At 44.7% G+C, this 25,750-nt stretch overlaps 9 protein-coding genes across 10 annotated transcripts; 6 read left to right on the top strand and 3 right to left on the bottom strand.

Annotated features, from left to right (window-relative positions):
- Window positions 1–456: 456 nt before the first annotated feature.
- On the bottom strand, window positions 457–3,784 carry LOC119557499 (very-long-chain 3-oxoacyl-CoA reductase). The gene is made up of 5 exons (XM_037870271.1): window positions 3,253–3,784; window positions 2,634–2,680; window positions 1,562–1,637; window positions 1,155–1,495; window positions 457–1,097 (listed from the first exon to the last, which is right to left on the bottom strand). Exons 1-5 carry the CDS (start codon window positions 3,416–3,418, stop codon window positions 762–764), a joined length of 966 nt encoding a protein of 321 aa, XP_037726199.1. The 5' UTR covers window positions 3,419–3,784; the 3' UTR covers window positions 457–761.
- Window positions 3,785–4,803: 1,019 nt separating this feature from the next.
- LOC119557170 (fibroblast growth factor receptor 3) lies at window positions 4,804–9,754 on the top strand. Its single transcript, XM_037869776.1, has 6 exons — window positions 4,804–5,069; window positions 5,297–5,692; window positions 6,245–6,691; window positions 6,761–6,938; window positions 7,596–7,732; window positions 7,790–9,754. The coding sequence occupies exons 2-6, from the start codon at window positions 5,611–5,613 to the stop codon at window positions 7,960–7,962; spliced, it is 1,017 nt and encodes a 338-aa protein (XP_037725704.1). The 5' UTR covers window positions 4,804–5,069; window positions 5,297–5,610; the 3' UTR covers window positions 7,963–9,754.
- A 219-nt stretch (window positions 9,755–9,973) lies between these two features.
- Window positions 9,974–11,811, bottom strand: LOC119557169 (bystin). Its single transcript, XM_037869775.1, has 5 exons — window positions 11,578–11,811; window positions 11,393–11,510; window positions 10,480–11,272; window positions 10,304–10,423; window positions 9,974–10,244 (listed from the first exon to the last, which is right to left on the bottom strand). The coding sequence occupies exons 1-5, from the start codon at window positions 11,704–11,706 to the stop codon at window positions 10,094–10,096; spliced, it is 1,311 nt and encodes a 436-aa protein (XP_037725703.1). The 5' UTR covers window positions 11,707–11,811; the 3' UTR covers window positions 9,974–10,093.
- Window positions 11,812–12,641: 830 nt separating this feature from the next.
- On the top strand, window positions 12,642–14,601 carry LOC119557683 (40S ribosomal protein S6). The gene is made up of 3 exons (XM_037870554.1): window positions 12,642–12,764; window positions 13,002–13,206; window positions 13,932–14,601. Exons 1-3 carry the CDS (start codon window positions 12,759–12,761, stop codon window positions 14,465–14,467), a joined length of 747 nt encoding a protein of 248 aa, XP_037726482.1. The 5' UTR covers window positions 12,642–12,758; the 3' UTR covers window positions 14,468–14,601.
- A 561-nt stretch (window positions 14,602–15,162) lies between these two features.
- Window positions 15,163–17,891, bottom strand: LOC119557136 (general vesicular transport factor p115). The gene has a single exon (XM_037869719.1). The coding sequence runs from the start codon at window positions 17,810–17,812 to the stop codon at window positions 15,323–15,325; it is 2,490 nt and encodes an 829-aa protein (XP_037725647.1). The 5' UTR covers window positions 17,813–17,891; the 3' UTR covers window positions 15,163–15,322.
- A 246-nt stretch (window positions 17,892–18,137) lies between these two features.
- Window positions 18,138–18,754, top strand: LOC119556506. Of its 2 annotated transcripts, none has more exons than XM_037868767.1 (2): window positions 18,138–18,215; window positions 18,474–18,754. In XM_037868767.1, the coding sequence occupies exon 2, from the start codon at window positions 18,478–18,480 to the stop codon at window positions 18,640–18,642; it is 165 nt and encodes a 54-aa protein (XP_037724695.1). In that variant the 5' UTR covers window positions 18,138–18,215; window positions 18,474–18,477; the 3' UTR covers window positions 18,643–18,754. The 2 variants fall into 2 exon arrangements, with proteins under 2 accessions (XP_037724695.1, XP_037724696.1); XM_037868768.1 differs by having other exon boundaries at window positions 18,178–18,309.
- On the top strand, window positions 18,643–18,946 carry LOC119556505. The gene has a single exon (XM_037868766.1). The coding sequence runs from the start codon at window positions 18,678–18,680 to the stop codon at window positions 18,846–18,848; it is 171 nt and encodes a 56-aa protein (XP_037724694.1). The 5' UTR covers window positions 18,643–18,677; the 3' UTR covers window positions 18,849–18,946.
- A 1,581-nt stretch (window positions 18,947–20,527) lies between these two features.
- Window positions 20,528–23,333, top strand: LOC119557857 (serine/threonine-protein kinase Nek2). The gene has a single exon (XM_037870847.1). The coding sequence runs from the start codon at window positions 20,860–20,862 to the stop codon at window positions 23,104–23,106; it is 2,247 nt and encodes a 748-aa protein (XP_037726775.1). The 5' UTR covers window positions 20,528–20,859; the 3' UTR covers window positions 23,107–23,333.
- Window positions 23,334–23,848: 515 nt separating this feature from the next.
- Window positions 23,849–25,360, top strand: LOC119557707 (acetyl-CoA acetyltransferase, mitochondrial). Its single transcript, XM_037870587.1, has one exon. The coding sequence runs from the start codon at window positions 23,966–23,968 to the stop codon at window positions 25,196–25,198; it is 1,233 nt and encodes a 410-aa protein (XP_037726515.1). The 5' UTR covers window positions 23,849–23,965; the 3' UTR covers window positions 25,199–25,360.
- Window positions 25,361–25,750: the final 390 nt, after the last annotated feature.

A 25,750-nucleotide genomic window follows, 5' to 3' on the forward strand; every position in this document is an offset into this window, starting at 1 on the left:
ATTAAATGAGCAAGGAACTTAAGAACTAAAAATGATTTAAGAGAACATCACAAAAAATACTACATATATAATTAAAACAAACACGTTCATTAATAAAGGAAATCAAATAATGCATGATTTTAGAGAAAGCTAATTATTTACAAGTTAAGATCAGGATAAATAAATAAAACTTGAGTTTCAAAATTATTAGTAATCATAATTTGTCATACCTTTTGTCAGACAAAAAACAGTAATATTCTAAGATACAAAATTAGAACTAAGTTTAAGCCAATAACTGAAATATATATCGCCATTATCAAGTAATTGTTTTAAAATTTAAATAAAACACACGCTATTAATCCCAAAAAAAGTTTTCTGATTATATTTGCACGTTTTTAAAAAGCCAAATATTTGAATTAAGACTAATAGAAAAATCTTACCACTTAACCCTTGCAGGGCTGTAAATAAAAAGCATTGTTTGTCATTAGAAACTAGATATATTTATCTAGTCACTTTGTGTTTGCACACATGGTTTTATTGTTTACATGACATGGCTGTTTGCGAATCTCCAATGTTATTCAATGACAAAAACTAACTAGTCTTAGTTTATTCGGGAAACATTTTTGGTATTTCAAGCTTTCTGTTTGTTGATTCATATGACGCGCGGTGATTTCGTAAGCTACATGACTAGCCGGATTTTTCCCACAACCCAACTGGCGCTCCACCCCAACCGACTCCCAATAAATGCCTCATCCGCCGAATCCTTCTCAGCTCCTCCGCTCCTACTGCTCCTTGGCCAGGCGGCGCAGGGCCCGTTTCCGGGTGCCCAGGATGTTCTTGAGGACCACGCTGCGGGCGAACTGCTCGCCAAACACGGCCTCCGTGAAATGGATGACCAGCTGGAGCAGGGCATGTGGCAGATAGCCCGCCGTCTGGGTGGCAATGCCCAGGGTGGACAGAGCCGAGCGCACATAGGTCTCCGGCGAGGGAGCGAACACGCTGGCCTTGCGGATCTTGGACATGTTGGTGGCCACGAAGCCCGGCTGGACGCTCTGGATGAGGATGCCGTGCTCCTTGTACTCCGTCTGCAGGTCGTCGCTGAATTTGTTCACAAATGCCTGTGCAAATCAAGGAGAATTAATAAGAATTTCAGCATGAAGAGACTTTCACCTCACCTTAGTGGAACTGTACACGCTAAGCAAAGGATTGGGAATGACTCCGGCGGTGGACGACAGGTTAATAATCACTCCGCGACGCTGGGTAATCATGCCAGGCAGGAAGAGGGCGGTCATGTGGGTCACCGAGTGAATATTGGCGGCCACAATGTTGCGAAGGAACTTCGGATCGGCCTTGTAGCAGTCTAGGAAGTACTCGGGATGGCTGTAGCTGATGCCCACGTTGTTGACCAGCACACCGACGTTCAGGCCAGTGGTCTTTTCGCGGATCTTGTCGTAGATCTCGGCGCCACCGGTGAAGTCCACATCGATCACGCGCACCTCCACGCCGTACTTATCCCCTGAAAGTATGCAGGTTTTAAACTAGTTAGAGTCGGTCGTTGACTGTCTTTGGTGAGGGGACTTACCTATCTCCTTGGCCACCACATTCAGTTTTTCCAGGGATCTGCTGATCAGCACCAGTTTCAGTCCCCTGCGAGCCAGCTAAAATGGGTTTTATAAATATTATTTTAATATTTAGAACAGTTTTTTATTATCTATTGTATTTTTAGGAGGAAACTTTAATTTATAAGCGTCTAGTTTTGGATTTTGAATTAATTTCCAGAAATATTACTATTTGAATAAATAGAAAGAATGGGTAGAGGTAAAAATTAGTTCCAAAATGGTAGAATTGGATATAAGTATTAGCACAAAAATTCCTGATTATATTTACCGACTTTTGGAAACCTTATTCTTTTATCAGAACTAAAATAAACAAGCCCAAAATTTAGCTTGCTCGACATAAATACAAATGTTATAAAAACAAATAGTGTTTCTCTGAAGACTGGGGGCTTTGAGTTCTAATAACCCGGTAAAGCGAAGAACAGGAAATAATGTCAATGTGAAGTAAAAGAAATACGTGAATAAATAGGTATTTGGAGTGGACATTGAACCATTTTCTGTGCGTTCGACGCACATCGAATGCTAATTTGGCAGAAGCTTCGGGCGGGGCCCTGTACTCCACCCTATATGGGTATATATAGGTATAGTAAATACCACTCGGGCAACACGTGTTCCCTATGGGTTCTAGCTTCGATTGCTCCAAGTGGGTACACAAAATGAAACCGGGAACCGCCCGTTTTCCAAAAAAAAACACTTCGACTGCACTTTGTAAAAATAAATAACAAAAGGTACAGGTGCGAAGGCTGCAAACGTAGTAATTTTCAGCCAAGCAAACACTATTAGGGAATGTTTGCGACTGAACTGGAGACTGGAGATCGATTTCAAAGTGCAGATTCACTTGGCTAATGCATCGGCGACCGCAAAACCAATGTCCAAGTCATCGTGGGCGACACTCAATTAAGTAATTAGTAATTACTAATTGCTCATTATTAGATTTTTTGCATTTGACCCGCTTCCCGTTGGAAATAGTCATTAGTGGGACTTGGACGAACTTGGCTTGCTGGTCAAGATTGGGTCACCGCGAAGTCGTTTACATACCTCCTTGGCGTAGGCCTTGCCAATTCCATCGGTCGAGCCGGTGACAACTGCAAATTATACAAGTTAACCAAGGGTTCTACGGGTTATCGGTGGACTTAATGGGGCGTGAGGAACGTTCTTATCGCTCACAGTGAAAAAATCAGGCCAAATAAGGTATTTTAATGGAAATTAATAAATATTTTTCATAAATCAAAGATATATTTCTGGAATTTCAAAAACAGTTGAAGCTGGTTTTCGGCATCAAAAATATTACTTTAAGAAAATTATTAATTATTTTTATTCTGAATATTGAGATAATATTTAATAAATATCTTTATAAAAGTTGTATTTAGTCTATGTACTTAGAAAGCCACCAATAAAATTATTAGAAATTTAAGTAAAATGTTTAAGTTATTAAAGATCTCCTTTATAAGACTTATATTTATATGGTTTGTAACCCTTGTTTTCAGAAAACGTTAAGGGCTACCACTGTCTTAGATGCATATGGAACTATTTTTACTAATTTTTTAATGGATATCAAATGGATTTTTTTGATAGCTGTACCCTTTTTTCACTGTGCACTCGAACTGTCCTCGTTTACCACTCCTTTCCGGCTTTTTTTCCGTAGCAACTGACTTACCTGCCCATTCGCCCATTTTGGAAAGATCCACCGAGGAGCCAAAGACCTTGGGACCCACGACATTGGCGTAAATCCAGGGCAGGACCTTCCGGAAGACCTGGAAGCCCACGATTCCGATGGCCAGACCGCCCAGCAGGCTCAGCACTCGGGAATTGTTCTCCTCCATGTCAATGGGTATTATTTCCTGGTATTATACTCTATACTCCGCGATTTGGGATCGGACGACTGCTATAGCCTCTGCCGGCTGATTAGTTTCTGATTCTCCGATTTTTGAGCTGCAATGCCGAAATGGAAATGCTGACGCCGCTGCTTTTTCGCCGCTGCCGACTGCGCTGCCCTCTGTCGCCGTATCGTATCGTAGTAATTCCACACCACAACCACACACACCCTTCGAAATCGGCACTGATTTTCGATTTCTCGGTACTCGTATTCGCCTGATTTAATATTCAAAGTGCGTTTTCTTCGAAAGGTGAAAAAGAAGGCAGAAGGAGAAAATGAAAACAAATGGAAAAAGCGATTGAGAATGTCAATTGTCAGCGGCAAGAGTGCGAATGAACGGTTCTTTTCCGCATCCATGTGCCCCCATCAGGGGTGTGTGTGTGCACACTTATGTCATTTCATATCGCGGACACACACACTCCACCAAACACCAAAGATAAGGGCGGCTGTAAACACTGCCCGTCAAAATTAATCACACCAAGAACCGTTATGTTCAACACTGATTTAGAAACGGGGTTGAAAACTAAATCGTCCACTATCGAAAGCAATTTTACAGCTTGCGGGTTCTATAACCCACCACAATATACTTATTTTGGAAATATTGTTTAGAGATAAAAGCTCCACTATTTAAAGCCCAGACATAAAAATATATTTTTAAATTCTAACTAAGTCGGAAGGCAGTCTTTATAAAAATATTGTTTCTTTTTTTTAAAACAAACTTAAAAATGATTTACATATGTTCTAAAATTTTATAATTTAAAATTGTCAAGTAAAACCCCAATAAATTATTTTTCGAAAACTTGAATATATTAGAATTCGCGAAATAAATAATATATGAACATATTATACGACGCCAGTGTAAGTTCTATGTTCTCACCCATACACACAAAACTGTGGCAACCACCGAATTAGTTTTACGGTTTTACTGCACATGCGCAGGAAGCATAAATAAGTGCCATAAACAATTTAATTTGAACTACATACATACATATGCACATATGTATGTATTTGGTGGCTGGACAATTAGTCATTTAAATTCCTGATAAAGTGAGTAACGCCTGTTACGTTAACGGTAAATTAATGACAAGGCGAGATGGCAATAGTGACTGTGTTGAGCGAGGATAATCCTTTGCCTATCGATAACTATCGGTTTTCTATCGGTTTTTGAATTTTAAGCTTATTTTTTGAATAGGAAAAGGTAACTGGGCTGTATTTTAACACTTGACGCCTAATAAACTACTTTATTAATTTTATTTATATTCCTAACCATTGTTTACGTACCATCTAAAGACTATGGGATTTGTGGAACCCTGTTTACTGGGTGGAAATCTCTAGATTCCGAAGTTGCCGAGAGAGATGCTGGACTTTCGGAGCAAACTCAGTGCCGCAGCAAATGTGGGTGAGGGAACAACAACTTCTACGGCCCGGCAAAAACGTATTTATATATTGAAGATATTACAAATCTATATCTGAACCATCCGCCGAACTCAAAAGAGCTTTTTTTGGCTCAATGCAAGCGAAACTCCTCGGCAAAAAGCATAAAATCCGTATTTTTTAGGAAAAATAGTACTACTTTGTAATTGTTTGAGCTTAAAGTGGTGAGTCTCGTCTCCTATTTATTTCGGGGTTCGGGACGGGGATTTCGTTTCGGTTTCGGCTCCTAGGGATGTGGATGCTGGCCATGCGCAGAGCATGCCCTGACCTACATTCCCGCTTATTGGCCATCCAAGCAGCAGTTGCAAAAGGATAAATACACACGCAACACGAGCTGGTTAATAAACGCTTTTCCGATTTTCCAATTTTCCAATTTTCCGACATTCCTCAGCCCACCCCCCCAGCCAACCGCGCGCCGTGAAGTGTCAAACAAAAATACTCGAGCAAGGACTCTTTGGAATCCAAATCCTTTTGTGCAATATGTCCAATATATGGGCGCAGGGCAGTCCATGAGCGAAGTGAAATCCGCTGGCAATGCAGTGGGACGCTGATGCAGTTGGCTTTGGATCGATATAGAACAGATTACAGGCGCATATCCTGCGGTGAGTGGCGCCAGTTGATGCATCATCCCGTACCCATATCCGTGTCCTGCGTCTGTGCCCCGCATCGTATCGTATCGGCATATGAAGATACTCTGTTGCAGTGATGAGATCGAGGCTGTTTTGGATACTGGCGATTATATACTCCTCACTCCATCACATCGGCTCGGGCTCCACGTCGACCACATGTGAGTGTTCTCATACTTCAGCCTCCCCCTCTTCTTCTTCCTCTTTTGCTATCCCTAATCACATCACCAAACTTTTACCCAACTCAAACTTTGGCAAATTTTACCCGGAGCCTAACTATTTGTGTTGACTCTTTGGATTAGTTAAAGGAAAAATATTTACTTATGCTAATTTGATCTAAAAATATGATGGGTATAACATCTAATGATATAAAGTGTATCAAATAGAATTATTTAGTGTAACTAAAGTACTCCCTAATATACCAACATTAAATCGGAATATTAAGATAATAATTGCCTAATATTTATAATACTTAACATTGTGGGGATATAAAACCACATTTAGTGGTAATATAAAAAATATATCAGTTTTTCTTCTAAGACCTTAAGATTGTTGTTGTCAAAAATAATAAAATGGTTTATTTTATTCAACTTAAAACCTTCATATTATAATAGTTCGGTGTTTTTAACATTACTTAAAGTTTATTTCCATAAATTACAATGGATCATCTTTGTAAAAAGCTAATTTCATGTTTAAATCCATTTTTCGAACAGTAAAACGACCGCGAGCTGGCGATCCCTTCGACACGTTCCCCAAGAACTTCTGGCAGGAGTTCTCGTCGCCGTTCACCGACACGCCCGAGGATGAGGAGCTGGAGGTCACCGAGACGACCACCCACGAGCCGTTCCCCTTCTTCGCCGATCCGTTCACGACCCTGAACATCAGCACCCAGCTCTCGTCGAGCGTCTATCTGCACTGCAGGGTGAACGATCTGCAGGGCAAGACGGTGTCCTGGATGCGGCGACGTGGCGACGATCTCACCCTGATCACCTTTGGCCAGCACACGTATAGCGGGGACTCGCGGTACTCGCTGGAGTTCGAGGAGCCCAACGACTGGAAGCTGCTCATCCAGTTCGCCAACGAGCGGGACGAGGGTCCCTACGAGTGCCAGGTGTCCTCGCATCCGCCGCTCATCCTGCTCGTCTACCTAACGATAATTGGTGAGCAGATGATGGGCTGCCGGAATCCAAGTTACCCCTCCATGCTGACCTCCCTTCTCTTTCCGCCAGTTCCTCACGTGGAGATCCTCGACGAGCGGGGCTCGGCCACGCCGGAGAAGTACTACAAGGCTGGCAGCACCATCGAGCTGCAGTGCGTCATTTCCAAGATTCCGCATCCCTCCTCCTACATCACCTGGCGGCACGGACTGCGGCTGCTCAACTACGACACCAGTCGCGGTGGAATCAGGTGGGATATATTAAGTACATACTTAAGGATTTAAGGTCCCTACAAATATATAATGCTTATATAAGAAATCAGGTAGGATCCGACTCGGGTAATTGATGTAATATTCAGTTCTTATAAAAGCTTATAGTTTCACAAAATTATAAAGAGTTTTTACCAGGACTTAGACTCTACGTAGGGGTATGATTTCTGTACAAGACATTCATCAATTATTAAATTAAGTATTTTTTTACATTTATTATAAAATATTTTTTAAAAATGCGTAAAATATTTAAATCGAGTGTAGAACTTTTTTTTTTTTTGTTCTTTGTCTGGGTGAAGATTTCTACTTTGAATAGCTTTCTAGTTTTAGGCTTCAGACCATATCTACAAAATTAAGACAAGGCTTTCGATATGATATTATATAGCTAGCTTTTAGGTTCATTGATTCCATGATTGGTTCCGTAACTGCTTAATTAAGATAAGGCCTACGACATGATATAATATACTATATTCGACTGGCTTTTGGGTTTAGTTCATTGATCATCATTATAAAAATAAATCTTTAGAAGCATTTACCCTTTTCTTATTTGTAATGATAGTACAGTGAAGTTTTGTTTATTGATCATCATAATAGGTATAAAAAATCCTTATAAATACTAATCCCTTCCTTTTTTGTAGTGTTAAGACGGACATGCTGCCAGGACGAGCTCTAAGTCGCCTGTACATCGCCAATGCCAATCGCCAGGATACCGGCAACTATACCTGTATGCTGGGTAACGAGATTACGGAGACGGTGATGGTCCATGTGCTAAACGGTAAGTGGGGATCTTGTAGGGGAATACGCCTCATAAATGGTATGACAATGCTTTCAGGTGAGGAGCCCGCCGCCATGCAGCATGCGGATGGAAGCCGCCTCAAAGCCAACGCCTCCACAATGGTTGTGTTATTTCTAGTGTACGTGTGCGTCTCCGGATCCATTTCCGTCTCCGGAATCAGACGGGAATTGGGCTTGGGATGGGGCTGGGGCTGGGGACTGGGGCGATGACGGCGCGGAGAAGACCGAGGATCGTAGATCCCAGATTGTGGCGCGGGGAAATGCATACACCAAAAAGAATCTTGTCCAGGATTGCATTTTCGACTTTTACTCTAATCATGGGTTGTTTAACGTACGATACATAGCATAAACCGAATATTAAGCTTAAGTCAAGTGTATTTAAAAACCGGAAATCGAAAGATCCCGAAACAAAAGAAACCGAAAAGCAAGTGAGGAAGAAAATCTCGTATTAGTAAGGGCGTACGCGAAATATAGATGAGAAATTGATTTTTAGCGCTAGTACATAACATTATTATCATAATCGAATCGAATTGTACTACCAAACGGCCGTGTTTATGTTGGCTAACATATTGATCTTATATACGTACCCATTATTGCATCTAACGTATCCATTTAGCTCTTTGTTACCTCCACGTCATTATGGAAATACATAGATTTGTAAGGTCCAACAGTCCAGGCATAATTGTTTCTCGCTCGAATCGCCTTCCAAAGGTCGTCTCCTAAAAAGCCCCATAACGCTCGTGTGTATCTGTATCCCTTATACATATAGAATACACCTCCGATCCAAGGCCTTGTTAAAGAAAAAATGGTTGTAGCTTCTTGAAATCAAACAGCATATCAGTTGGGATCATTCTAATCGTAAAATAATCAATACCGATCAAAATCGTAGCTTCATCCTTTATTCGATTCTTTATCCTTGTCTCAGATTTTTGAGTATTTCAATCCATCGATAACTGGAGAGTTTAGGAAGCCAAGAAAGAAAAGAAAATAAATCAAAGAGGTTGTTAAATTATAAAATAATTCCAAACATTATAAATGCGTGAGCTTGATCAGAAGCTTGTTTTTTCCTGAGTTAATCCATGGTTTAGTGAAACCCAAAAATATAAATTGTAGAGGAGAAACCACTTAGGAAATGTTTAACGTTAACAAAACTGTGCCATTCAAAATGGATACATATCGTTTAATTGTTGTTAATTCGGTTGCGGAACCAATGACCATTTGAGGCAGACGAAATTAGTTGTATATTTGTATCTTTTTGGAATCGAAAACACAACACAACTCGGACCAATGGGTAAATACTTGATTGTTTGATTGAAAACGGTCCCAAAACCAAAATCAAAATCGAAACGAAAAACATTAACAAGTAATTTACTTAAATCAAATAAATAACGATCAAGAACAAGAAGCAAATGAATAATTTCCACTTTCATTTTATCGATTTGGGCGCCAGGTGAGGAGCCATCATTCGGTGTTCATATAGCCAGTGCCCACTGTACCCCCTCTGCATGCGAGTATATCAACTTATGTCTTTGGCTTTAGCTTCGAACGATCACCGCCTATATAAGCCCCAATAACTTTCGATATCCCTACTCACTGACGGCTTTCCAAATTCATATTGCTTTCGAGATCGGTTAATATACACACTCTCTTTACAAATTGTATTTTGAAATCAAAGCTCAGCTTGGAATAAGAAACATAAGAAACAAAAATATTGATAGGGCTCGAGGCCTAAGTACTTGGGTAAACTAATTTCAAATGGTCCAGTGTAGTTATTGTACATTATTCAAATTGATCCCGACCCAAATCGGTCCTTGGTCTGAATCCTTGGAATCCTTGGCCCTTAAATAACACAAATGAAAAAACAAAACAAAACAAATGTTGGAGTGAGATAACGAAACAATACTTAGAGACTAATGAAAGTGACGAAACGAAACTTTTAGAAAGATTTTGGTTACAGAATTATATTTAATAATTACTACATTTAAAATTGAGATTATAAAACTACATACATACATAATGTATAACGCGGGCCATCAGGTCAATAGCCGATGCGACTGGGACGGCCCCAAAGATACCGTCATTGTCAAACAAAAAATAAAACAAAAGAAGTAACTAAAAACTAATGCAAAATTGTATAAAAACACACACACATTTGTTTTTTCTATTAAAACATTCAAAAGATTAAAGCTGCTTTTCATTTCTCCCCGGACCAACAACTGAATTCGATTTTCACTGCATATGTAGGTATATATTTACATATATAAAGACTATCCGAACCGTGGTTCGCGGTATTAAATAGTAAAACAATATCATCTTAAATTTAACCTAAGCTATTAGTGCCTCAGCCTTCGTACTCCACATCGGCATCTGTGTACATCTTGGCTGGCTGCCCAGCCAGGCCATTATCCGTCTCCATCATCTCCACATCGCGGCAACTGGCCGCCTGCAGCTCCCTTCTCACATCGGGCGTGATCTTGAAATGGGTCTTCTTCCTGTAATTTGGAACAATAAGTTACAGCCTTGGGTTCTCAATAGGTTTGTATAAACTTACTTTAGGAGCTGGAGCAGGGCATCCCTCTGTTCAGAGGATATGTCGTTCTTGTAGCGCTGCGCAAAGGTGAGCAGGCTCTGGTGCCATAGCACTGGCAGCTCCCGCTTGTCGTTCTCGAATCTAAAGGAAAAGGTATTGTTAAATCGAATCTTTAGAAAATAGATAGATAAACCCACCTTAGAAAGTGAAAGACGGCGGCATCCACCACGCGATAAGGCAGAGCATACCGCTTGTCCAGGAAGTAGCGAATGAAGATAGAGTTGGCGCCCGAGTAGGCCATCTCGCAGATCTTCAACAGACAGGCGGAGGAGTGCAGGACGGGAATGGAGCTGCGGGCCACAACGCTGCCAAAGATGATGGCCTCGCGCAGCGTACAATCGCCGCCCTCCAGCAGCGGCAGGATGATGCCCTTCATAAAGGCAGCCGGCTTGAAAAGAGCCCTCTTCAGGGCATTGTACAGATGCATATTCAGCTTCTTGTACTCGCAGAGATCGTCGCGAACACGTGGCAGCAGCACCAGATTATAGAATCTCTGGGCCATCGCTTGCGAAAGCACCGAGCAGAAGATCCGGGTGCCCTGGAACATGGCAGCTGCGCTCCAATTATGTGGCTCCGTAATGAACAGGATCTGTTCCCAGTTGCGCAACTTGGGTATGATCTTGAAGGCCTTCGGAATCTTGCCACTGCGATAGCGTTTGAGCACATCGCGTACACCCTCGTACATCTCCTTCACCTTGGGGTCGATCTCCTCGATCTTCAGTGAGCCCTCGTCGGAGATCTTGGTGTGTATGTCGGCCTCCTTCTCCTGGATCTTCTGCATGATCATCTTGGAGAGGTGCAGCGTGCGCTTGCCCTCCTGCGCCGGCTGCTGGAAGCGCTCGAAGGCGGCCACATCGTCGTCGTCCATGTCCAGGTCGGCCATGAAGTCGTTCTCGTTGACTTCCTCATCCTCCTTGGCATTGCCGTCGTCTGAGGAAAGGTTATTAATGATGTAGAGTTAGTTAAAATTAGTATTAGAAAGATATTTTATCAAAATCAGAAGACTTTATCCTTTATCTACCTTGGCAAAATAATCTTTGGTGCACTTACTCAAACTGAAGTTGACTTTCTTGACGGTCACCAAACTGGGGAAGTTCTCCTCGTCCAGTTCAAGCTGCTGCAGCTTGGCTGCGGCCAGGATCTTCTGGCTGCTCCTGGCATCGATGTTCTGTGAAAAGATGGTGAAAGATTAAGTTGTACATATTTCGAAATGCGTTTTAAACTTTATCTCTTACCGCAGATTCCTCGGCCCGCAGTTTGACCTTATCCTTGGTCTTGTTCTTGGCCACCTTGCCCTCGGTGATCTGCTTCTCCAGGTTCACATTCTTGATCGTCGCCACATTGGCCTTCTTTGGCTTGCCCATTTTGCCAGAATATCCTTAAATGTCAATCGTTGTAATAAAATCAAGAAATTCTAATCACTACACGTGTTGCAACAAAGCTGTGGGCGTTGCCAGCTAGTCTACAACTCGAAAAACAAAACACATTTTTTGACCGTCTGGCAACGTTACAGCAGGGCTGCCATTTCGATAGACTCTTTTACCCAGGGATGGTGCACGTGCGATACTGAAACTGGTAAGTGACTTCATAAAAATAAATATTTCTTTAATGAAAGTAATAATTATTTATGTTATTTTCAGGGACCGTAACGATTTTAATTTAAAAAAACGTGTTAAATCATTATTATTTGTTTGTTTTTATCTAAAAAAAAGTGATAGCTATATCAAAATTAAAAAATTGAAAATATTCTCTTGCTTTCAGTTCTTTTAATAAGAATCGAAAAAAAACTATCACTTTCGATATTTTGAAAAAAATATGACTCTTATTTACAATTTTGATTATAAAAATTGAATAATAACATTTTCCCCATTTTTTTCGGGTTTCGTGTTTTTTTTAACTCAACACTTATTTGTTTCAGAAGTACTTATGCAGTCTATATCTATACCATAACCAAACCAAGCCTGTTATATTTTAAACTGATATGTATATTTTTTACGACTAGGTAAATATCTAAAACAATGTTACCAAGATATCTTTGTACCGTAAACAAATTTCTTATTATAAAGAAAAGTTATATAAAATATCTGTTTTTAAGAGACAAAAACTATACAAACTCATTGATAAATAAAAATGTGATAGAGAATTTCTTGTTAATATTATATTAAAATATTTTTCAAACACATTTGTAATGGAAATATAATTTTTAAATTAGTTGCTATTATTTAACGGTGAGGGAAGTCCGCACAAAAAGTAAACAAATATCGCCGTGATCGCAAAATATCGATATGAGGCGGAGCAACCAGTCCACTTCCCATCTCTACTTCCTCCTATCGGTCTTTTCCAACCCTGCGCTGGCAGCCAACAGACCTCGGCCGATTCTTTTTTTTTCTGCGTTGCGTGCAAACAGACCGACAATATGAAGGTGTGCTGAAAATTTGTGAATTTAACTGTGTTAGCCCGGTGGCCATTGGGAAATATGGCGAAAATGACTAAGCGCAAGCACTGGCGCGGTGTTCGGATCGATTGCGAGCGAAAATAACCAGTGATTGCGCTTAAACGAGTAGATGATATTTCATCCGACTCGAACTCGAACTTTGTATATTTTTTGTGTACGACAACTACATTGTGTGTGCCTTGTTTTTTTTGTTGTGTGTTGCAGCTCAACGTTTCCTATCCCGCGACGGGATGCCAAAAGCTGTTCGAGGTGGTTGACGAGCACAAGCTGCGTGTCTTCTACGAGAAGCGTATGGGCCAGGTCGTGGAGGCCGACATCCTCGGAGATGAGTGGAAGGGCTACCAGCTGCGCATCGCCGGCGGCAACGACAAGCAGGGATTCCCCATGAAGCAGGGTGTCCTGACCCACGGTGAGTTTGGCATCGGCATTTTGGGATTCGCAGTGATTGGAGGGATATGGGTTTTGTATGGGTAACCGGCATAACTAGCTGGTAACTCTTGTAGCGCCAGGTCTTTAACATACTATCAGTGTTTCCATTAAAGGATTAGTATTTATGAAACCATCCCAGTAATTGGAAATCCAAAATTGTTTATTAACATAACCTATCTATGGGTCAATGATAAATATATCCCAGCATAAGATCTTGAGATATAGCTTTGTCTGTCGATAAGAAGGGTTCCCTAACATAACCTAGAACAAGATCTTAAGATTTATCATTATCTCGCTATAAAAAGGGTCCCCTAACATAACCTTGGTTGGCGTCTTTCAAGTTTGTGTATATTTCGTTAATGGTATGATTGATTCATCTCTGAATTTAGCTAAGAAATTCTCTATAGATAGTAGTTTAGTAACTTTATATCAGAAGGTTGTGCTTAGAAAGTGGGAAATGTATCAATTAGATATTCAACTAGAATTTTTCAATCTATTATAAAAAATAAAAACACATTTCCAAACATAACCTAGATAAGGGTATGGGGGTATAAAGAAAGACAAGGAAACTTATTTTGATAGTATAGTTGGGGTTTTTATAAACCTACCCTTTGATATCCCACCTAGTTGACTTCCAATCACTGGCCATATCCACAAAACCTCTTAAAGAAAGCCCTACTAATTTACTTATTCACCTTCCCACAGGTCGTGTGCGTCTGCTCCTGAAGAAGGGACACTCGTGCTACCGCCCACGCCGCACTGGCGAGCGCAAGCGCAAGTCCGTGCGCGGATGCATCGTGGACGCCAACATGTCCGTGCTGGCTCTGGTTGTGCTGAAGAAGGGCGAGCAGGACATCGCCGGCCTCACCGACACCTCCGTCCCACGTCGCCTGGGACCCAAGCGTGCCAGCAAGATCCGCAAGCTGTTCAACCTGAGGAAGGAGGATGATGTGCGTCGCTTTGTGGTGCGACGCCCTCTGCCCGCCAAGGACAACAAGAAGGCCACCTCCAAGGCCCCCAAGATCCAGCGCCTGATCACCCCCGTTGTGCTGCAGCGCAAGCACCGTCGCATTGCGCTGAAGAAGAAGCGCCAGACCGCCTCCAAGGAGGCTGCCGCCGACTACGCCAAGCTGTTGGTGCAGCGCAAGAAGGAGTCCAAGGCCAAGCGCGAGGAGGCCAAGCGCCGCCGTTCCGCCTCCATCCGCGAGTCCAAGAGCTCCATCTCGAGCGACAAGAAGTAAATGCCGCCGACACGGAACCCACATTCTTCGTTTAAGCAGAAACTGAACGTAGATCGGATCAAAATGATCTACGAGAGGATAAAAGAAACTTTGTAACCATTTATGTTAAATAAATGTGAAAAAATGGTATACAATGCGGTGTGTTTGTGTTAAAATTGTAGACTTTTAAGGGCCACACTGGATGAGCAGACTTTCCAATCAGTTAGCTTACCAGATGATAGACGTATCCCCTAGAGTACCCAATGGCAAAACAAAAAAGATAGTCTGTGAACTTCATCATATTGGTTTAAATTTATTTATTCAATTTTTCCGTCAGGTAAATGCAACAGTTCTGACAATAGTTTATTTGAAACATGGTTTGGCATTCTTAGCTGATGATTATACGTATATATATTTTTATTTTCTACAAAAGTAACATCCAAATTAGATTAGATTGCGAAAAGCTGGGTCCAAAAAGTTTTAAAGGAGTATTCTTAAAGAATAATATACAAACATTATTGCCAAATAACCCCTACAATAAATTTGTCTATAAAGGGTATTATTTGGCCATCAAGAAATAAGAATAGTTAACCCATTGGCTAAGCAAACAAAAAGTTAAGGACAGATTGAAAAGAGATGGAAGCAAAAAACGTGCGCGGATGTGTAGCTGTCTCTTGCGATTTCCTGCAGTTCCCGCCAAAACAATCTTGCACTTGTTTTAAATTCCGATCTAAACATATATTCTGTACGTAAGTAAAATATATATAAATAAAAACAAGTAGAATGTGTGTATATAAGATGGTAAGGGGTTTTTTTGGGCAGTCGAGCAGTATCCTGTTGTAATACGTGGTCAGCAAGTTATCCGGAAAAGGATCCTTATCTGCTGGCGGTGCCACTTGGGATGGGACTCTCCTCCTCAGCTGCCGGCCCGCTGGGAGCTTCATTAGAAGCTGCTTCCTCGTATCGCGTCAGTTTGGCCTCCTGGTCGGCCAGCAGTTCGAGCAGATCCTCCTGATCCTTTTGCGTGGCCGCCAGGGATTCCTGCGCCGCATCCGCCCGCTGTTTTTCGGCCGAGAACTGTTGACGCAGCGTCTCCAGCTCCTTGGTCAGCCGGATATTCTCGGCGAAGTACATGTTGGCTTGGTAGCGAGCAGCATTCAGCTCCTCATCGTTGGCCGTTGTGGCTTCCGATCCCGGGGTGGAGTGCACCTGACCCGCCGAAGCTCCCAGCTGCGCCTTTAGCAGTGTATTCTGGTCCAAAAGCTGCGCCTTGAGCGACTGCTCCTCAACGAGTTTCTCCTTCAGCTCAGCATTCTCCTGCTCCAGTTCCTTGGAGGATTGCTGCAGGGCTTGAATCTGCGCATCCATGCCCCGGATAATTCCCTTGTACTGGGAGACCAGAGCAGAGGCTTCCGAACTCAGGGTGAGTTCCGTCAGTTCGATGCCATCCACATCGAATCCGCTGACCAGCTTGGCAATCAGAGCCTCCAAGCCCTTGTACAACTTGCAGTACTCGTAGTCAAGCAGTAGTTCTCCGGCGGATTTGGCCCGGATCTGCGCTTGTTTGCAGGCCCTACTGTAGGCCTCGTGGCGCGACACCTCGCCCAGTTTGCTGCAGAAGCTCTCCTGACCAATTCGCTTGATGATCAGCTGACTGATGTCCTCGCGCTTCTGGCCGGGCAGCGAGTTGTCATTGAACTGGATGCACAGACCCATGAGAAAGGCGCACATGCCCTGGACCAGGAATTCGCGTTCGTCGTGCTCGTTGGAGCAGAGTTGGGCCGTCAGATAGGCCATGGTGCCCTGCGTCTCCAGCAGAGCCTTCACCGCTCCCGGGCAGTGGGCTAGCCACAGGCTGAGCAGCATTAGCAGGCCCACCTTGCTTTGCAGACGGTAGCGCTCCTGCTGCATGAGATTGGTGCACTGCTCGAGCAGCGTGATGGGCCTTTGGCCGCCGGGTGTTGCCAGCAGGACGCGCAGTAGTTCCTCTTTGAGAGCCACATTCTCCACAAGGGAGTGCATCAGGGCCACGGCGGAGAACCAGTTGGCCAGGGCGTCTGTGGAGAAGAGTCCGGTGCAAAGAAGTTGGCCCGTCGAAAGGGCACTCACATCGGAGGTACTGGAGGGCAGCAGGGTCTGCACCACTGCCCGCTGGCCATCGGCATTGCGGTAAAGGAAGCACTCGAAGCAGTAGAGAACGGCGCAGCGCAGAGCGAGCAACTGTTTCTCATTAATCATGGACATTAGCAGAACCACAATGGCCGGTCTGGGTGGACTGCTCGGGGCCATAACCCTTCCCAGTTCGTCCTGGTTATCGCGATCGCCGCGCACCACTTCGGCCACGGCATTGATCGTCTCCGTGAGTATATCCGCTGGCACACCGCTACTCATCAGAATCTCGCAGAGAGCATGGAGCAGCCGGGACTTTTGCATGACACGCTGGCAGGCGGCCACCACCTGCTGTTGGTTACTGGGTGTGACCAGTGCCCGGACGACTTGCAACAGGCAGTGGAAGTTCGAGACCTTCTGCGGCGACCAGCCAATCTCCTCTGTATCCTGGGAAAGCTCAAACATCGGTGCCAAACGCTGAATGTAGCTGCCCTCCTTGAAGAACTGCTGGTTACTGGAGTTGTTCTTAAGGAGATTCAGTAGCAGTATCAGGCAGTCCTCCACCACGATACCGCCATCGGAGCAGCCCTCCTCCCGGACAATCTCGAACAGGCGATCGAAGGCGTTCTCAAAGGCCACAATCTTCTGGATATTCGAGTTACCCTTGGTCAGTTCGATCAGCAGCAGTAGGACATCGTTGCGGATCACTTCGCGACTGTCCGTCAGCAGATCCATCAGCTTGGACACGCCCATGGGGCTGACCAGGACCAGATCCTGCAGTTCCCGCGTCTTGTTTGAGATGAGGGACGTTATCAGTTGGATGGCAGCGCGGCGAACCCGGAAATCGTACTCGTCCAGGTAGCCCATCACCAGGGTGACATGCTCCGGCGTCTTGATGAACATCTCCGTGAACTGCTCCCCCACATTCACCGAAACCGTGGGATTGTCGGCCTCCTCATCGAATTCCTCGCTGGTTACCACGTTGCACAGGGTGTCCAACGCATAGCTGATGATCTCCGCATCCTGTCCGTCGTTTTGGAGCACCTGCACCAGCGGCGGCATGCCCTGGGCGCCCACCTCGATGCGGTATTTGCGGGACAGGGCCTTCAGCGCCCGGCAAGCATCCCTCCGATCCTCCAGGAGCGTCGATGAGTAGACGCGGTCCACCAGCTTCTCCACCGTCTCGGCGGCACTCGGCTGCTGGCCCGGCTCCGTGCCGCCCAGCACCGTCTTTATGCCACTCTTCAGGAACTCCATGCGAGTGTGTTTACGGTTTATTCTGGGTTTTTTCGCATTTGACACGACACGTCAATTTATGAAAACAATTGACGGGCGGCCGATGGTCGATGAGTGCAAGCCCACTTATCGATAGACGCCTTGTATTTAAATGTTTTAGCGGGCTTACATTTGCCATGTATACCTCAAGCTATTAATTTAATTAGTTATTTGTAAGATCTATTGCATTAGATATTTAAACTATTATTTATTATTTTTAATTTCAAATTTATACAATTTCTCAAAATAGAACCTAGCTATTTTCTAGCTGATTCTATAACTTTTCGCTAGGTGGCATCCCCTTTACTGATAATCGATAGGCAATCGCTGTCAATTTCATTGAACTAAAAACGAGTCGACAGCCCTGGTGCTATCGATGCTATAAGTAAGTTGAAAACAAAACTAATTTAGTAAATTGGAGACTAAAATCCAGGGAAACTTACCCCGAAACGTAACTCAAGACTCGGCGCAGACACGGTGTAAGAAGGGTTCGGCGAAACGCACTTAATTAACACGCCGCTTGGGAGATATCACTCATTTTCATTACGTAATCCGGCAAAATTCTCACCATAACATAACAAAAACCCCAACGCACATTACACCTGTGTCTCACAAATCCCCATCTCGTGTGCTTGTCTTGCAGACCTATGGGCAGTGGGATTGTGGTGCAATTGGCTCGAAAGTACGGCGCAGTGATATTCTTTCCCACTGTTGCAGTCGGCTCGATATACGCAGATTGGTCGCACACCCGCGAGTGGAAACGCCAGCAGCTTCAGTTGGCCCAAAGCGCTCAGCTAAGAAATCAGCGATAGAGGCTCCACCCCCCCATATATAGAGCGGAGACACCATGGTTCTAGGACTGGACAAGCGAGCACTGTGGGGCGCACTGCCCCTGCTGGGATTCGCCATCGGGCACTTCCTGGATAAAAAGGAGACGGACCGCATGACCATGTTCCGGGACAAGAGCGCCCTGTACGGCCGCTCTGACGGCAGCGCGGATAAGGCACCATCCTGGTAGTCCTGGCAGTAAACCCGCCCAGCATCGCTATCCGCTATCCCATAATATTATTTTTTTCCCCACTCACTGTTAACCAATAAACCGGAGAAATGTGAAAATCGCCTGTCGTCATCTGTTTACCTGCATTGCGGAGGAGGAGGAGGCGATCTGCGGTTAGGAACGTGATTTATTTGTGAAGGATTGCGTAGCATTGTTTGTTTTACCCAGGAAAACCATAAAAACATCAACACACGTCTAACGATAAGCCGAAAACCATGAAAATCCAAGGAGATAACTCGTTTTTCGAGGGATTCTACCTGGGCATCACGGCGGGGGCGAGCGAGAGGGACGATATGTGAGTTCTGCCAAGTTCGGATCAGGGGCGTAGGTAGGATATTTTGGGAGGGCTATTGTAGACCTCCAAATTGGCATTATTGTAGCTATTCTCAGATATGTCACATAAATCAAATCAATAGTGGTTATCCAAAATGGTCCTTTCTGTTTTGTTTAACTACATAGTAATGATCAAAAATGTTTGAATATATTTTTGAACTATTTTTAAAAATGTATAAGGAATCCGTTAATTTTATTTAATTAAATTATTCCGTCGCCTCTTCGACTAGGCTTAAAAAATTAAACTTATTTAGTAATTTTCATAAAGCTTAAAGGTAATCATATATTTCTTCTTCTTCTTGTAACTTATTTTTTTGTAATTTCAATAATGAAGATCAGAGGATATTAGAGATATTTAATAACAAATACATATCTATTACATATTTGTTTCTAAAAGTATGCGGTAAAATCACTGGACAAGTTGTGGCCCCGAAAATTCTCTTCCGCACGCCCCTGCTTGGGTTCCCAAGTGCTTCCAGTCGAAACCGTTAGACAGAATCCCCTTCAGATGTGGATTATGAAATACGATGAGGACATTTCCACTTTTCCAAACAAGGCAGCAAATTGAAATGCCAGTGCAACAAAACTAATTTATTTTTATGGGCCCGTCCAGGGTTAGGGGTTTCGTATTCGGGATCGGATTTGGGTTCGAGTTCGGAATTGAGCGTGATGAATCGCTGGAATTGGGTTCCTGGGCGTGCTGGCTCTTTCTAGCCCATTGTCTCGATGGTCAGCAGTGTGTACACAGGCGCAGTGGGATCGCATGGAAGGGGGTGGGGTGGGGATTTTCCAGATTTTCGCCTCACAAGTGCACTCTCTCACAGCGGGGGAGAGAGTGAGCGGGACAGGGAGATGTAGGAGATTTGCAAGTGCCTGCCCCGGCTTACTGGTGCGAGCGAGAGGGCAGCAGAGTGATCTTCATTCCTGGAAGGTAACGAGAGAAGCGGGACGTGCTGGAATAACAGGACAGTGCTGGCTGCTCCTGGCGAGAAAATAGCTATGTTGTGCATTAACAACTAGGTGCGAAAGGATTTTATTAAATTAACGTTAGTTTCGAATGAAGGTCAGGGGGTAATTGTCTCGTAATGACTCCGCTAAAATGTAATGTAGCCTTGCAGATTTCAGGCATTTGTAAAGGCTTTTATATTTTGCCGAAACATTTTAAAGTTTTAAACATTAAGGTTAATGAAAATTAAGATCCTAATTAAATCTAATATTAAAAGACCTTTAATTGAAATGCTTATGTTAGTACCTACAATTATTTGTATTGTATAACTAAGCTGTAATTATAAGTCGATAACAAGGTGTGGACATAAGTAACGTACCTCTTTATTTTTTTAAATACTTCTTCATGTATTATCTAGACAGAAAACAATATTTTTCAATACTTCTACCCCCTCAAGCCAGATTTAGCGGGCCAAGCCGATGACAAGTGCTCACCACTCGACCCTCTCCCTCGTCCACTTGTTGTTGCTCTCTCTGGTTTTTTGCAGGTAGCCGAAAATGGGAATTCCAGAAAGAGTCGAGTTCCAAAATCCTGCATCCCAAAAACCAGTCTCAGTAGTTTGAGTTTGGATTTTATAGCGAGCGGAACGAAAATAGGCGGAGGAATAAAATTAAGTGAAAAACTCTACCAAAAATGAGCGGTGAGGAATCTGCCGGCATGGACTTTTCGCAGAAGACCCTGCAGGATTACGAGGTTTTGGCCGTGATGGGCAATGGATCCTTTGGCACCTGCTACAAGGTGCGGGACAAGAGCACCGGGGAGCTGTTCGCCTGGAAGGGCATGAACTACGATGAGCTGGACGAGGCCAAGTGTGAGGCTCTGGTCTCCGAGATCAGTGTTCTGCGGCAGCTTCAGCACCCGAATATTGTGCAGTACTACCATCATCTGGTGAATCGGGAGGCCAAATCGGTATATATAGTGATGGAGTGCTGTGCCGGCGGTGATCTGGCCCAGATTGTCCAGCGAGCCAGATCCCAGAGGCAGCGCTTCGAGGAGCCCTACATCTGGCGGGTGCTCTTCCAGCTCTGTCGTGCCCTTCAGGTGTGCCACAACAAAATCCCCAACGGCACCATCCTGCATCGCGACATTAAGCCGGCCAACATCTTCCTGGATGCGGCTGGGAATGCCAAGCTGGGCGATTTCGGCCTGGCTAGGATGCTGCGACGGGATCAGAGCTTTGCCGCCTCTTTTGTGGGCACTCCGCACTACATGAGCCCGGAGTTGGTGAGGGGCAGGAAGTATGACCGGAAGAGCGATGTCTGGGCCGTGGGCTGTCTGGTCTACGAGATGTGTGCCCTGCGACCGCCGTTCCGTGGACGAGCCTTTGACCAGCTGTCCGAGAACATCGCCCAGGGCGAGTTCAGCCGGATTCCCGCGGTGTACAGCGCCGATCTGCAAGAGATCATCGCCTTTATGCTGGCCGTGGATCATGAACAACGTCCCGGCATCGAGGTGATCATTCGGCATCCCTTGGTTGTGCGTAACATCAGCGAATTAGATGGGAAGTTCCCTAGTCTAATTGAGGCAGGCGAGGATTTCTACACGCTGCCCACGGGCGGAAGACTCTTCGAGGACGAGGGTGATGAGGAGGATGTGCCCCCAGAACTATCCAGCACTTTGTTCACGGAACAGTATAGCTTCAATGAGGGCTATGGTCAAAGGAGGCTCAGTGTCACTGGTGTTTTTACCCCAGATTTGAGGAGTGAGCTTTTCTATTCCGCCAAGCGAAAGATCTTTCCCTCCAAGAAGCTACAGCTATCGGATCCCGCCTTATATGAAAGTATAAGGAGAGAGGAGCGAGCGGAGGAGAGGCAGGTGGAACTGGAGGAGGAACGGCGACGCAAGAAACTGCAGGAGCAGGAGCAACAGAAGAAGGACCAGGAAAACCTGAGGAAGGAGCAGCTAAGGGAGGCCACTGACAGCCCGCGTGCCCTTACCCAAAACATCTTCGATGAGGTGCTGAAGACCCGCCTCCATGCCATTCGCGCCCAGGAATCTCTGCTGCAGCAAAAACTGGAGGAGCTACAGGCCCGGGAGCAGGAGTTGCAGCTGGCCGAGCAGCGTGTCCAAGGGCTGGAGCGGCAGCTGCAGGAGAAACTTCTCCAGCAGGAGAAGCCCACCTGCAGTTGCAGACAACCCATTGCTCCGCCCATTCCGCCTAGGAAGCCTGTGAAGTCTCATCACGATGACACCTACTGCACCATCGAACTCAATGAAACGTCGCCGACGGTGGCCAAACTCAATTTGGCTACCCTGCCGGCTCCCAAGTCCCTGAACACTCTACGCAAGGTCACCTTCCAGTCGCCCCAGAAGTTTGTCACCTATGGGATTGAGAATATGCCCCCACCGGTGGTGGTCAATCAGTCTACAAATCCCCCCCAGCCCGCAGCCGTTCCCATGCAGATGAGCGTGTCCAGCAATGATTCCGGTGACAGCCAGGCCTCCACCACCCGCCGGAAGTCCATACTCTCCCTTTTCGGCCTGAGTCGCGGTTCCAAGGCGGCCTCTAAATCCCTGCCAGCGGTGAATCAGGCTGCCACACAGGCTGCTCCCACTCGCGTGCAGCGACCTCCGTTGGCCCTCAAGCCACCAGTCACCCAGGAACAGCCGGCAGCAGCTCCTCCGGTGGCCAATCTCTGGACCAAGGAGCAAAAGAAACAGGCCTTCGAACTGCTGGCGGCCATGAATGCGGCGGAGAGGGAGGCCGGGGGAGGAGGTGGAGGAGCAGGTGGATGCGGACCCGGAGGAGCACGTCGCCAGCATCTGAGGCAATCGGTGAGGGAGCGGAACTCCACGCTCCAGCGGAATCGCATGCGGCGATCTTTGGTGGTGGCCAGTGGCCATCAGAAGCTATCAACGCGCGACCAGATGGTGATCTGATCGGAGCAGATGGATCTGAGGGATTGTGGAGCCCAGGAGCCATGGCAACCATGGAAACTACGAGCGTTGTGATGTGGAATAAGTTCCGTAATATACATATATTCCTTTTTTTTTTATACACAAACTATTTTTTTGCCATATTTTGCAATTGTATTATTATCAGTAAGATCTGAACTTTTTTCGCTGCCATTCATTGTGCAATTTGAATTAGTTACATAAACAAATATATTTATGCAGGATTTTTGCATGAAATAAAAAACCAATCATAATTATGAATGTTTTTGGATTTTAATTTGTTTGAAGGAACTGGAAAAATTGAAAAATAAATATGATAATGCTGTGGAGATAACAATTTTCATTAAATATTTGGAAAGTTTTTATTTGAAAATGTAAATTCCTATCCCAACAACAACTTCCGTTAAATTCAATAAACGCATTTTAAGTGCTGCATAATGTAAAAACTAAGCTTAGACTTGGCTTTTTTCAGATCCAATCTAGCTTTTAAGTAGCTTGTTGTTAAAAATAAGAATATTTTTCTTGGACTTAAAATAAAAGCTAAAACATTCAAATATAAAAATATAATGAGTTTCTAAAAATTGGTTATTATTATACTTGACAAGACTAAACTTAAAATGAAAATCAATAACCTTCTAGCTATTTTCCGACTATAGCTAGCTTTGTTATCCAACAAGTTGTCAGCACTGTAACCGCGCCAGCTGTTGCCTATCGATAGGCCGATTACCGGTTTGTTACGCAAGCAACAGGTTCTGGTGTGATTTCTGCTTGGATTCTGATTAGATTCTTGTTATTTCCAAGTGTGCTCGCTTGCGCTAGTCAATAAACTTAATTAAATTCCAAGATGTCCGCCCGACTGTTGCAGGCCACGCGTCGCTGGAGCGCCCAGCGTGCCTACAGCTCCAAAATCGCCGAGGTTGTGGTGGTCTCCGCCGCCCGCACACCAATTGGCAGCTTCCAGAGCCAATTGGCCCCACTGACGGCCACCCAATTGGGAGCCCGGGCGATCGAGGCGGCTATCGAAAAGGCGGGAATTTCAAAGTCCGATGTCCAAGAGGTGATCATGGGCAATGTGGTGTCGGCGGGTCTGGGACAAGCTCCCGCCCGGCAGGCGGCCATTTTCGCCGGCCTGCCCACCAATGTGTGCTGCACCACGGTGAACAAGGTCTGCTCGTCGGGCATGAAGGCGGTTATGCTGGGCGCCCAATCCCTGATGCTCGGCTATGCTGATGTGGTGGTCGCCGGCGGCATGGAGTCCATGTCGAATGTACCTTTCTATCTGAAGCGCGGCACCACTCCCTATGGCGGCGTCAATCTCACCGATGGCATCGTTTTCGATGGCCTCTGGGATGTCTACAACAAGTTCCACATGGGCAATTGTGCCGAGAATACGGCCAAGAAACTAGAGATCACTCGCCAGCAGCAGGATGACTTCGCCATCGAATCGTACAAGAAATCAGCGGCAGCTTGGGCCAACAAGGTGTTCCAGGACGAGATTGCCCCGGTGAAGATCCAGCTGAAGAGGAAGCCAGAGGTGGTGATCACCGAGGATGAGGAGTACAAACGGGTGAACTTTGACAAGTTCGGTCAGTTGGCCACCGTTTTCCAGCGGGAGAATGGCACTGTGACAGCCGGAAATGCCTCCACTTTGAATGATGGTGGCGCCGCTGTGGTCCTCATGAGCGCCGAGGCAGCCCAGAAGGCGGGTATCAAGCCGCTGGCCAGGATTGTGGCCTTCCAGGATGCCGAGACCGATCCCATTGACTTCCCCATTGCCCCGGCTCTGGCCATTCCCAAGTTACTGAAGCGAGCCGGCGTTCGCAAGGAGGATGTGGCCATGTGGGAGGTCAACGAGGCCTTCTCCCTGGTGGTCCTGGCCAACATTAAGAAACTGGACGTGGATCCCGCCAAGGTGAATGTCCACGGCGGAGCCGTTTCCATTGGCCATCCCATTGGCATGTCTGGAGCTCGTCTGGTGGCCCATCTTTCGCACAGCCTGAAGAAGGGCGAACTGGGCTGCGCCTCCATCTGCAATGGCGGCGGTGGAGCCTCCTCCATTCTCATCGAGAAGCTGTAAGCTCACCTGGAGGCCCGGCTCTCAACCAGAAATGCATTTACTACGTGGAAAGCTCTATGTTCTTATTTTTAAATTGTTAAGTGTCTTTGCGCTTGGCCGCATTTATCGAAATCTTGTGATTTGCATAATAAAATTATGAAACATTGAATATTTAAATAGAAATTGTTTTTTTTTAACCATTACTAGCTTTAGAATATTTAAAAAAAAATATCATTTACACCGTTGTTTTGATGCCATCTAAGAACCACTCTTAAGAACTAAAGAATTTGGTAATTTTTGTTTCCGTTCCTCTCGAGAATTAGTTATAAAACCAATTAATATAATAATTAATGATGGATTTATTATTATAATGGGTTCAAGAAATTGTTATTAAATATGATAATGACTTTGTGATATCTTATAAGAATAACTCCCAATAAAGCAAACACGTTTTTTTGATTCTGTACCTTTAAACATTTTTTATAAAACCAATTCACTGGGTAAATACATTTTTTTGAAGCATTAAGTAACAATGGATTTAAAATCGTAATGGCTTCAAAAAACTAATATTAA

This window comes from Drosophila subpulchrella, chromosome X (assembly GCF_014743375.2).
Source record: "Drosophila subpulchrella strain 33 F10 #4 breed RU33 chromosome X, RU_Dsub_v1.1 Primary Assembly, whole genome shotgun sequence".
Lineage (NCBI taxonomy): Eukaryota > Metazoa > Arthropoda > Insecta > Diptera > Drosophilidae > Drosophila > Drosophila subpulchrella.